This window comes from Rutidosis leptorrhynchoides, chromosome 8 (assembly GCF_046630445.1).
Source record: "Rutidosis leptorrhynchoides isolate AG116_Rl617_1_P2 chromosome 8, CSIRO_AGI_Rlap_v1, whole genome shotgun sequence".
Lineage (NCBI taxonomy): Eukaryota > Viridiplantae > Streptophyta > Magnoliopsida > Asterales > Asteraceae > Rutidosis > Rutidosis leptorrhynchoides.
Window position 1 is genome coordinate 125,170,263 of NC_092340.1, and position 13,380 is coordinate 125,183,642.

General features: G+C 32.4%; 2 protein-coding genes across 2 annotated transcripts; one reads left to right on the forward strand and one right to left on the reverse strand.

Annotated features, from left to right (window-relative positions):
- The first annotated feature begins 3,353 nt into the window (after window positions 1–3,353).
- Window positions 3,354–6,658, forward strand: LOC139862916 (uncharacterized). The gene is made up of 10 exons (XM_071851543.1): window positions 3,354–3,528; window positions 3,962–4,154; window positions 4,294–4,379; window positions 4,665–4,749; window positions 4,964–5,042; window positions 5,146–5,276; window positions 5,366–5,556; window positions 5,647–5,777; window positions 5,903–6,045; window positions 6,127–6,658. The coding sequence occupies exons 1-9, from the start codon at window positions 3,470–3,472 to the stop codon at window positions 6,013–6,015; spliced, it is 1,068 nt and encodes a 355-aa protein (XP_071707644.1). The 5' UTR covers window positions 3,354–3,469; the 3' UTR covers window positions 6,016–6,045; window positions 6,127–6,658.
- A 1,637-nt stretch (window positions 6,659–8,295) lies between these two features.
- Window positions 8,296–11,623, reverse strand: LOC139861796 (caffeoylshikimate esterase-like). Its single transcript, XM_071850301.1, has 8 exons — window positions 11,212–11,623; window positions 10,604–10,633; window positions 10,393–10,519; window positions 9,746–9,892; window positions 9,509–9,639; window positions 9,292–9,429; window positions 9,120–9,218; window positions 8,296–8,742 (listed from the first exon to the last, which is right to left on the reverse strand). Exons 1-8 carry the CDS (start codon window positions 11,344–11,346, stop codon window positions 8,524–8,526), a joined length of 1,026 nt encoding a protein of 341 aa, XP_071706402.1. The 5' UTR covers window positions 11,347–11,623; the 3' UTR covers window positions 8,296–8,523.
- Window positions 11,624–13,380: the final 1,757 nt, after the last annotated feature.

Genomic DNA, 13,380 nt, shown 5'->3' on the forward strand with positions numbered 1-13,380 from the left:
GTCCGGGTTTGAACCCGCGACGTCCCGCTAACCCGATAACATCCTTAACCATATTTATCATGATCATCATTAATAACATAATCATTATCATACTCTTATAAACCGTCATCACCATTTTTATGCATCATTATCAATATCTTAATCATACCCTAATTCTAAACATCATCATCATCGTCATTATCATAGACATCGACTTTATCATGCATCATGTATATCTTATTACACCACCATCGTCACTATCATATACCCTCTTCATCATTGGTAATGACACCATCATTCACCATATTATAATCAAAATCATCATCTTTATCCATCGCCATCATAAATACTCGTTTACTCATCATCATAATCATCTTAACATTTCCTTTATCACTTCGTTTATCAATTAATCGAAATCAATAACATGTACCATTGTTTAGTACGTCAACAAAAGAGAAAATAGAAAGAACCGCTGGTTTTGCAAGTCTTGGCCCAACTTAAAATTCCAATAAATTAACAAGGCCCAAAAATAATTAAACAAGGTTACAAGTCCATGTATAGTCCATATATTTTAAAAAAATGACCGAAGCCCAAGATGCATCAAACAATTAAAAAGGTATCAGTTGTTTTTAAAAAAAAATAAATAAATAAAATAGCAGCTGTTGGTTTCGCATGATGCTCGACACAAACAAAAATCCAAGATGCAATATCAACGTGTCTTCATCATTATATTACATTCCCATAAAGAATTCCTTTTGGTCGGCCAAGTATTAATATAATACCATTTAAGTTGACTAGTGCACCTTTCCTCCTCATTTCAATTTGGTGCAATCGATAAAATAAAATTAAAAAAAAATCGAAGAAGGGTGTTGGCTTGGTGAAGGAGGTTATAGTTATTGGGTTCGTTTGACAGAACATGTAAACGAAAGATAAAAATATAGATGATGGTTTGAGGTGGGTTCGATGGTCATGGTGGTTGTGAGGTTTCAACAAAGAGGTGGTTGATGTAGGTGTTGGTGGTGGTTGTAATTTAAGAGAGAGAGAAGATAAAAGAGAGAGATAGTGGTGATATGAGTTTCGATTTGGTGAGAGTATTGATGAAGGTGTTAGATCGAATCAAGATAACAAAAATATATAGTGAGTGGTTCTGAGGTGGCAACGGGTGTGGTGGTTGTTCATGGTTGAAGAGGGTGGCGTTTAAAAGATGATATAAGGTGGTGGTGATCGGATGATGTTGGTGATCCGAAGGTGATCAGAGTTTTGAGGTGGTTGTAGCAAGGGTGTTCATAGTTCACGATAAAAGTGATACAAAATAAGATGGTTGCAATAGTGACGATCGGTTTGTAGGATAAAGAAAGGTAGTGATGCTTGTGTAGTGTTTGGGTTGAATTGTGCATGAACAAACTTCAAGAGGAAAAATGGTGGTCCTTCAAACAATTGTAACAAGAAACAAGTGGGTGTGTGTTTCTCGGTCTAGAGGGAGCGAGATGTGGTGACAGACGAAGAGGGTGAAGGTGACGGGTATGTATGGTAGTCGAGCTAATAGGAAGATCACAAGTATATCAGCCTTTCATAGACATATTATATGTTTATTTTTATAAGGTAACTAGATAAAGATAGATAGGATGTATAACAGATTAGTAAACCCCACTTGTGGATATGAATTAAGATGTGGATATAAAAACAAAAGAAAACAGTAATCTCAATTCCATAATATCAATTTAGTGCATTCACGGGTATACTAGTATGTGCATATATGTATATAATATAGAGTGATGGTGATATTGATTGCTAATCAAAAACAGTAGTCACAAATTCAATTCCCATTCATGGATGAATTTATATGAAGTTGACCCATGGTAACATCCGACACAAACAAAAATCAATTAAAGTATAATGAGATTTAACAGATTTGTACAATTTTCTCTTTTTATAATTTATATAATTAATATTAAAAATGATAATAATAATACTATTAATAATAATAATAAATTGTATTTTTTTTTAATAATAACAACAATAATAACTATAATAATAATAATAATAATTTTTAATGATAACGAAAATAAATTAATAATGCTAGAATTGATAGTAGTAAGAATATCTAATAATAATATAACAATTTACATGTATCTAATTATAAATATTTGTTCGTGAATCGTCGGGCATAGTCAAAGGTCAGACATGAACATAGTTCAAAGTTTTTGAGACTTCATTATTATAGACTTTGCTTATCGTGTCGAACTCATATAAAGATTAAGTTTAAATTTGATCGGAAATTTCCGGGTCGTCACATCCTACATGTGTTTTCGATATGTGTTTTCGACGCGCGTTTTTTGGGGCACGTTCTTGACGCGCGTTTTCGAAGCGCACTTTTACCAGAGTTTTCGACCAGCATTCTGGAGGCGCGTATTCAACTCGCAATTTCGACGCGCCTTTTCGAGGCGATTTACAAGGCGCATTTTTTGACGCGAGCTTTCGAGGCACCTTATAACCTAAATTATACTATATATATATATACACTAAAAGTGGTGAATGTTGGCGTCGTTGCAAAAAAAAAAAAAAAAAAAAAGGTCGTTTCATTTGTTGCTTTCACACCCAAAATTTACACCCTGCCCCTCTCAAGATTTCAACAAATACAATTTTTCAGGAGTATAACCCGTAAATTATCGGGGTTAAAATGTAAATTTATTTTTTTATTTAAATCAAAAAACAAAACTCACCATTATCTTCAACGGGCCTTATCTTCCTACCCGACGCGAGTTAATTTTCACCATTACCACCATTAAACTTGAGATAATTTTCCGAACAAAATGAGACTAAGTACGTTCGAAGCGGACAATTTTTCAAAAACGGTACACACACCTACATCTAAAACGGGTCTTATTTTCCTACTCGACGCGAGTTAATTTTCACCGCTACCGCCATTAAACATGAAATAATTTTCCGAACAAAACGAGACTAACTACATTCGAAACGGACAACTTTTCAAAAACGGTACGTGCACCTATATCTAAAACGGGTATTAACACATGGGTTGTTTCCCCTTCTTTACATAGACAACGCTACGTTAAATATGAATATGGAGGCCGAAATCTCCCGCCACATCGTGCAGGCAGAACCGGGCTAGTTATGGTTATCGTGTGTGATCAGATTTTTTTGTGTTATGTTACTAAAAAGGGTAAATCAGCCTAGTAAAGGATATAGTGGGTTGGGTCCAGTCCATTACAAAACAGGCCCAATAATTATGAAATCTGAATACTCAATAGAGATCTGAGCCCAAGACGTGGTAATGAGTCTTTGTCGTCATCTTGTTACTTTCGAGATTCAACTTCGTTTCTGAGATTTCTGCAAACAATTTCTCTATGTGAGAGTGAGACTAGACTTTATTTTTTTATCAACTCTTTGCACTTTAATTAAAATATTCAATTTTAATTCCAATTCCAATTCCAATTCCAGTTTCAATTTCAATCTAATTTTACCACTAGCGATGATGTCCCCAAATCATAGTCCCGAAGATCGAGTCTCTTCACACGCCGCTAATTTTAGGTATATCATATAATCATATATGTTCTCTGTTATTGATTTCATTTTTGTTATACATATACCTGGCGATCAACGTCCTTCCTAAACCCTAATTTTATTGCTAATCGATATATTTGAAATTACTCTAGAGATTATAACAATTAGCCTCTAAGTCTTGTTGATTGAAGGTATTTAGAAGTAAAACAGTTTTAATTTTTGCAGACTTGACTAAATATTTATCTGTTAGTGTTATTGATTGATTTAGCTAGCTCACATTCATCACTATTTACTGATATTAGCAGTTTATCACATGTTCCTAGTTTCAATTACAGTTGATAGTTTTCTAGGGTTTGAATGTAAACGTAGTCATGCATTACTGATTTTCATATGAATCTGTTTAATAGTTATGGCTAAGAAAGTAAATGTACAAGTTGTATTTTAAATTTGTGTATAACAGGCACACTCCGTTGCAAGTAATTCATGTCATCGGAAACTTATTGAGGATATGGTCGGTGTACTCCATGTATAGATATTTATCTCAAACTGGAGCTTCTGTCGTACTTTTTATCTTTAGTTGTCTTGTTCCGTCATCTGTTATCTTTTTAATCCTGCAAAAGCCTTGGAAGGGAAGACCGCTCGCAAATACTCAGGTAAAAATGTAAAATGTGTTCGACTTATAATAAGATGACCATTGACCAATCGGCTCTCTGAATGTGAAATTTTGGTGTAAATAAATTGTTGTCTTAGTTTCAGAAAGTGTTTTTACATGAAGAAAACTACTTGTTTCAGGTTGTACCTGCAGTTATCAATGGTGGAATTACAGCTTTATACTATATCTTGTGGGGAATAGGCCTCAAATCTTGCGGTCCTGTTAGGTACGTTTTACTTGCTGATAGCAAACTTGGTAGCACTATTTATCTTACAGTGTACATCACAATTAGTACATCGGTTGTGAATACATCTGTTTATTAAGTATGTTTGATACTTCCTTGACATATATTTTGTTGGTCAAAAGTAGTTCATAATGCTTGGCATAACGGTTGGATAATGAATACATATATTGATAAAATATTCTTACTTGTATTTATTTTCAAGGATTTGTTAATCAAATATTAAGTGGTGTTTCGATATTACATTCTGAACCCTAAGTATGATTTTAGGGCTATACTGGCGGAGTATTCAGGTGCTGTTCTTGGAGTTTTATCTGCTGTGTTGTATGGAAGGAAAGGACATATCTGGAAAAAGGTAAAAAGTTACATATGCCAATCATGATGTGATATATTTTAACCTTTTTGTACATATAAATTATGCGAGGATGTATGCCTTAGCAAACAAATAGTATATCAGCAGTGTATTTTAATATTTTTATATTTGTATTTTTTTGTACATAATTTTAATTTTTTCTGTTCTTGTTTCATCTTTTTTTCTTAGAAGTTCACTATTTTATCATTGTGTCCAGATTGGTGGCCTGTTTGCAATGCTAGCATCATTCTACTTTCTCTCTCAAGGATGGGCCATGGCGACACATTCTCCGTTTTATATCCTTTCACTAGTTAAAATCATTTTTATTTTATTTTTTTTAAATTATACATACAAACCTTAATGGGTATATGCTTTATGATGGACTTAACTAGAAACTACCATTTAGTAGTAGCAATGATAGCGAAGTTCAGACAGAGCAATCGTTGGATATGAGAAGCATGGTAGCTCCTATATTTGCTGGAATATTGTCAGCATTGAGAAGGGTAATCGCTAGACGTACCTCACTCAAGGTATTTACCATTTTACCCAGTATATAAACATCTTTTGTGGACTTTTTAGTAATTAACCACTTACTTTTTAAATTACTCCTTATTTACAGAATCAACTGAAAAGAAGGCTTCATGCTATAACAATTTCATCTGCAACTTGCTTTCTTTTTCCTGTGGCCATGTGGGACATGATAGTGGGCTCAAAAAATGTGGAATTACAGTTTTCTCCCTGGGCTTTATCAAGCACCATCTTATTTGGCATCATTTTAATATTTTACGTGGACAGCATTGCTGAGGAAAAGTATGTACATATTTTTTTGTGTTTTTTGGTCTTTTAGTTACTATAAATCTGGGTTAACAAACATTAGCGTTCTGAAATGTTAATTTTTAGGCTGCATATGGTGTTCTCATCTCCAAGACATATTATGGTTGCTGGGGGCTGCTTGATTGCTATGGAAGTTTTTTACAAAATGGACTTCTCATTACCGGGTTTTTTAATCTGCTGCATTTTATTAGGCTTTGGTATGCATAAAAAACCTATTGTGATTATGTTTTATATTTATATTTCCTATGCATTTTGCACGTCATTATGGTTACATTATCCAATTAATTTATTGTTATTTGTTGTGATTATTGTGATTTTGTAGGAACATATGAAGCAACATCTTTGGAACGTGGGAAAAAAGATAATTTTAATAGTACCGATCTTACAAATGGGATTTTTGAGGACCCAAATCAGAGGTCTCCTCTTCCAAAATGAAGTATTTGACATACATATGTCTGTCAAATGGTATGTTTCTTGATATTAGTATTGTGAATATGTAATTAGTCACTTAGAACGTTAACAAACACTTTTTATCTTTTGTTGCAGTATTGTTATGCACATCACATGTGTGATCAGGGTGAACATTGGAAGTAAGCGCTATATAATCAAGGATTCATTTATTCTGTGGACTAACTTTTACCCAATCCAAAAAAATTCATGTTTGCCGTACCTGCTAATGGATGCACAAAAAAAAAATACTTATAGAGATGGTATGTGTACTTGCCAAATTAATTTTTCCCATCTTTTCACGTCATCAATAGCGTGGTGATAGAAAAAGTTCACGTACCAACAATTGCTACTGAAGTGAACAAACATTTGTTGCTAACTGATGTATTATAAAGAAAACGAGATCTTTAAATTTCTGTAGGAATTTTTTATTTTTTTTGGGTTATTAGATGACGCTACAACTCAGATTTGAACCCATAGCTTCTTGATTAATAGGCCACTTTTGATGCGGTTAGGCCTATGGTCGGTTTACTAATAGAATCTGAAGACTTGTTATACCTATCTGATCTTTCTTTACTATATTCCTGCATGTAAATGTAAAATTGTCAAACATGTACCAGTAATAATAATTATTGTAGTACTTTCTCTTGCTATGAATCACCTTGTAAGACCTAGTTGAGCATGAACGACAATAATTTCTCAAGAAATATTAATTCGACCTAAATATAGAAGAGATGTTTTGTTATAGGGATGTCAAACATGGCTTAGTGGGAAAACAAACTGAATTACTTATTAGTAAATATTAAATCGGTGTTCCGGGCTGCCCGTAAAGCGGATAGTTGTTCTGAGAATAGTTAACTTACAAAGTTAGTTGGAAATTTAGGTATACCAAAAATAAATAAATATATAAATCGGTGCTGCCTTTCTGAAATGCATATATAAACTCAATGAATCCCGCGACTCAAAACTTAAGTTATTATATTAATCCCAACTTAAGTTGATCATATTTTTTTATATGATTAATAGGTTTGCATCCCTGTATCAGTCAATTTTCCATAGCAATCCTCTTTATTTCGTCACTCTAGGTTATTTACCAGCACTGTTGTAAATCCGTTTTTCTTTAGCAATCCCCTTTATTTTGTCACTAATATCAATTGATTTTCCAATTACTGCTTTTTAGGAACACGCCGATCTGATTTTCTAAAATCCGATTAATTAATTGGTCAAACGCCGGTTAATGGGTCAAAATCGGATCCAAGGAAAGGTTGCACATCAGTCGTAGAGGCGTTAAGACAGGAGCTTTTGTTGGTCAAAATCAAAATTGTTCAACATTTTAAAATGAAGTTTAACTATAATTTTCGAAACAAATGAACAATTATGTTTTTGTTTTTATTTTTAGACAATTATGTTAATTTTATGGTTATCTTTATGGTTATATTGAAAATTATTATTCAAATCTATTAAAAGTCCGATCCATTAATACACAGAGTTGCCGATCACTCTCTCTAAAGTCCCGATTGAGTACTCATTGAGTAGGGAGTTCGCAACCTTGTTTATGAGTATTAAAAAACCCTGCAGGAAATCGTTTAAGATAACGTAGTTTATGTTGGCAGTAAGGTAGTATGAACTTTGAAGCCATGTAATCAAAACAAAACCTTAAAGTAACAAACATAGAATAGAATACCAATAAAACAAAAAACATACATAAAATAGACTGAATAGGAATGGACCCCACAAAATTACAAATCTAAGCATTCTACAAACTAGACCTGTGAAATCACGGGTTTGTTTAAACGAAACAACTTAATGATATGTTTTAGGTATTAAGTGAATGTAAATGTTAAAGTCATTTATTTTAATTACCCGTTTGACTAAGAAACTTGTCGTGTTTTTACAAATATAAAGAGATGCATTTTCGCATACATATGTAACGTAATTAATATCGTAAAAAGAATCCATATTTGAATATTACTAATTAAATAATTATAATTATTATATTAAAAGTAAATAATAATAATAATAAAGTTCGTTGAGTATTTATATTTTAATAATAATAACAATAATTAGTAATAATAAATGTCTTTTAAATTTTTTTAGAAAATTAAAATTACAGTTTAGGAGAGATTATTATTTCCTTTTATAAAAAATTTCGTATTATTTTTTTAATTAAATTAATATATAATTATGACATCATCATTATGAAAATTAAAAGGTAATAACCTTAATGATTACATCATTATTTTAGAGCTTTATATAACTATATATAGATACACAGTAAGATCAAAGCCAAACCTGCAAATACTAAAGAGGTAATTGGGTAAACATGCTTTACATACAACCCACAATAAACCAGTGGTTTAATTAAAATTTATTTATAAATTAAGGCTTAAATGTCAAATGTTTTGAAATCTCAGTTGTATCAACAAATGGCTTCTTATTCATCTCCAACAACTTATTTCTTTTTTTGAAAATATATAACACAACTTGATGAACGGATTAGTTTTTCATACAACGTTCATCGAGCCATGTAATTATATCGTCAAATACACGACGAATGACATCATCAGGTTCACCTTCCATAAGGGAATGAGAAGCGTCTTCATAAAGGTTAAGTTTCTTATCTTTACTTTTCGCTTTCTCATACAAAGCTTTACTGACCGCTGGATCCGTCACTATATCCGCTTTTCCGTGCAAGATCAACAATGGCAATGAAACCTGCCAAAAGATGCAACTAACTAACGACAAAAACACATGAAAAATAGCTACTGAAGTAGCTATCTTAGAGTGCGTTTGATAAAGCAAAATAATTAAGCATTGAATGGTTCAACATCATTTGCACCATTTTGTCATTCAGATGTCACTAACAAATGCACTGAATGTTGAACGTTTTCAACATTTAGTGCGGAACCATTCAATTAAAAGACAATCAAATGCACCCTTTAATTGAAACATTTGTTGTTGATGTTATTGTTGTTGTATGTTACCGAGTATTATGTTAACTAACTTTCTAAAAAGTGGTTCTTGAGTAATTTTCACTAATTAATATCACACGGTCAATTTCAAAACGCACACCCAAAGTCAAGAGCACGTACGTTTTCAAGTCGACTTTCAATCTCTTGGGTCGTGTTTAAGAGTTCCAAAGCTGTTCCCAAACGTGGTCGATCCTTATAAGCAATAACATTATACGTCGTCTGTAAAATTTAAATAGTTAACATACATTTGACATCTACAAAATAAATTGAAACTGTAAAAACTTGTACAAACCAGAGGCTTTTTTCCTGGGTCTCTAAAGGCCATATCACCCAGATCTTTCTGTGGAACAAGTTTATACTTTGGGAGGACCTTCGCGACACCTATGAGAAAATTCTTAACCGCCCATGGTGGGACCATATCATCTGCAATCTACATTATTGTTATTTCGTTACCTTATTATGTACACAAGTCAATGTATATATTTATGAAAGGAAGGGTAAAATGGTACTTTGCACATTGGAGCAACAAGGACTGCACCATTCCAGAACTCGGGTTGCTTCAAGTGCACCTTCAGAGCCACGGCTCCACCCATTGACTGACCCAATAGAAATTTCGGAAGATCACGTAACTCTGGATTTTCTACACGTAAAATAGAAGTACTTAGATGCTACGGAGTAATAGTTAAGGATTTAAAGCGAGAACATTGATTCAAAAACACGAACAACATTAACGATTTTATCCCTACCTTTAATTTTGGAAAAATGTTCGACAACATCATCTACTAGAGCATCGAAGCTTAGAATATAGCCATGAAGACCTTCCGAAAGACCAAACCCCGGTAAATCCATTGCAAGAACCGCATATCCGGATGAAGCAAACTTTCGAGCGATTCCTGTAAACATGAAAATACTAAACGGGTAAACAAATGAGTTTTTTTAATGTTCAGGTTACCCAGTGAGCGAGTATTGTCTTGACAATATTTTAAGATGTGTTTGATAAAACAAAATGATTAAGTGGTGGATGGTTCAAAATCTGAATGATTCAAAGGTTCTGAACGACAATATTATGTTTGATAATCATTATGAATGAACTCTAGAAACGATCTAAAATCAATATAAAACCTTTTAAATGAATAAATAGAAAGAATATAATTGTTTGAAAAGTGTTATAGATATAGTTTCGAGAATGGCAATTGGCAAATGAAATGAGTGTGCTGAATGGTTGTTAAGAGAGTAATAAAACTCTGAACGGTTAGGTATACTTTTGTCATTTAAATGTCAAAAAACGCACTGAATACTGAATAGTGGTAAGAAACAAAGAAACACAACCTTAATGACAATTTACAAGTTTTCAACAAAGGGGGCTTTTACTAGTTACAAAAAAAGCACGCACCTTCAAAGAAAAACGTGCACGTGTCTCCATAACCATGCGAGTAACAAATCACGGCCTTAGGTGAACCTGTCTCCGGAAGCCAACTTTTTGAGAAAATTTCAATTCCCTTAGTGTTCACCTCATACGACTAGACGCAACATGTGAAAATGGATCAATCGACCGCCTTTATGTTACAAATTCTTGAAACATAAAACAAAGTTAACAAATTTACCTCCTTTGTCTTCAATCCATCATACTTGGTCTGCAAAACATTCAAATATTGAAGCCTAACACGGAATTCAACAAAAAGGCAACTAGATAGCCTCTAGTCTCATAAATTTCTAATCAAAAATTTGATATTTTTTTATAGATAAGGTATATCAATATTTGCTGTCATATGCAGAAACTAATCTTCACCTTATTAAAACAGCCAAAATATCCTAAATTAATTTAATTTCCCAAAATTATTTAAGATTCGGATTAAAGTTTTCTGGTCTGGAATCTGATAAATTTCAGGTGCCATGTTTCTGTAATAAAAATATGAAACAGAGGAATGCATTATTTCATATATATCAACCAGACAAGCAACTAACTAAACATTTCATATTTCATATCATAATATAATTATTACAGTATCAATTATCAATATATAAAGTAATACCTGCACACCACACATGCATTATCCATTGTTCCAACATTTTGGGGTAATTAAAATACATCAATAAATGCATTCACCAACATCTCATTCCACCCAACCAATCAATCCCACATAATACAACATGAGATATGATGATGACATAAAACAACATATATATATATATATATATATAAATAATTCACCTTGAACAAAAGATGATCAATGTTAAGTTGTACATCCTTAAAAGCCTCACGTGCACGACGCCTTTCTTGCACGTTATCCATGTTGGCGTTAATTATTTCTCGTAATTCTGGGCTTAATTTATCCATCTTCAACATATTAACCACCTGCAACAAATTAAATATTCTTCTTCTTTTTTATTTTTTTTTATTCCTTAACCCTGAAATCTCACGTAATACGGGATTTTGTAGATGGGTTGTTTGAAAAATTAAAATTAAAATTGGTAACTTGAAGATGGATATGAAGAGGTTTGTTGTTAATTATAGCGTGAGACTCTTTGGACTTTGGTGGTTAAGTTACGGAACACTGAGTGACATAATGACATGCGTTGTGTTGATTTATAATACGAGTATATGTTTCTGGTCGTTCCATAACCAAATCTGATTAAATCTTGAAGATTATTTCAAAATTTATGGCTTCATATTTGCAATTTGCAATCTGTTTTAGGGTATAATTACTAAATAGGTCCTCCATTTTAGACAACTAAATTGACAATTTCGGCGGCGCCCGCGAGTAACGGGCATGGATCCCTAATTAGGGGTATTCGTTCGGTCGGTTTATGGTTTACATGGTTTATTCGATTTGGTTTATTTGGTTTTCAATAATATTTTTGAGAACCAATAATCGAACCAAATTTGACAAAACAAACCAATCCAACCAAATAAGAAATCAGTTTATATGGATTGGTTTTGGTTAAACCAAATTAAAACTTTTAGATAAAAGTGTATGTTTTGTTTAAAAAAAAAACATATTTTATTGATTAAATATAAGCATACAGTTGATAAAATATTTCGTGCCAAGCATGTTGTATGAGAAGCAACCCATGAATATACAACTCATATATACAATTTAAACTAAATCAATGAACTGAGTAGTACAAAAATAAAAACGAAACTAGCAGCAGCTAAGTTTTTAGATATAAATAATTCATAATACGGAGTAATTGATAAACAACTTCAATTGTTAAAGTGAAATTAAACTAATAAAAATATCAAACTCAAACAAGAACAAATAAAAGATAACACATACTTAAAATCCAAAATAAAATAAAAAAATATTTAATATATATACCATAAATAAAAGTATATTTCGGTTTTTCGGTTTGAAACCAAATGTTAATTTTACAAACCAAATCCAAATAAAAAATCGTAAATATTTTCGGATGAAACCAATAAACTAAACCAAAACCAAATAAGCCAACCCACTTTACCCAAATCAATTTGGTTTGGTCGGTTTCGTGGTCGAAACCGTTTAACGCACACCCCTACCTAATACCCATGATACGCCCGTTAAAAAATTACTCGATGGGCCCGTTTATCAGTTAACAAATAAATATTTTTGTATGTGCCCACGATTGACAGATACATGCGAGCAAACTCGCGGGTTTAAATAAACATACATATTATCTAAGTTATTCCCACGGATACCTACGATCCGCGGGTAAACCCGCAAATATGTATGAATGTACATTGAAAATATGAGTATATTAATGTATAATTAAATATATTTATGCAGGTTATAGGGTATATCCGGGGGTTTCTTAAACGGGTATCACGGATTCAGATGTCGCCCATCACGTGTAATATATATCCACGACTTGCTTGCGACCCGTCAACGGGTACAAAATTCACTCATCACATACCCATCGAGTAATTTTATTTTAATTTTATCCGCCTATTACGAGTACTGATACCCACGAGTCGCATATTTTTTCTGCTCATTGCCATCCCTACTAGAGCATAAGATTGATTCATGGCTCATTATGGTTAGGTTGCAGCTTGTACGTATTATCTAACTCGTAATTAGATACCAGGTGTTTTTGTCAATTTTAATGTTAAGTGTTTGGGGAGATCGTACAATATAACCTATAACCTGTTAATGTGACAAATTTTATAAAAAAAATATAGCGATTTATTATTGCTTATGAACGGATGAGATTGTCAACATGTATAGTAGTAAGTATTGATTATCGTAAAAGGGTGTGAGTTAAGAGTGTGTGTAAGTTTGATGACGTGAGGATGTTAGTTAAAAATGAGAAGTTATGATGGTATAAATTTTAGTTTTAGTTGAGAGTGATGTGATGATGTGATAAAATATAATTAATAATTAAGTAAAAAGAAATAAAAATAATA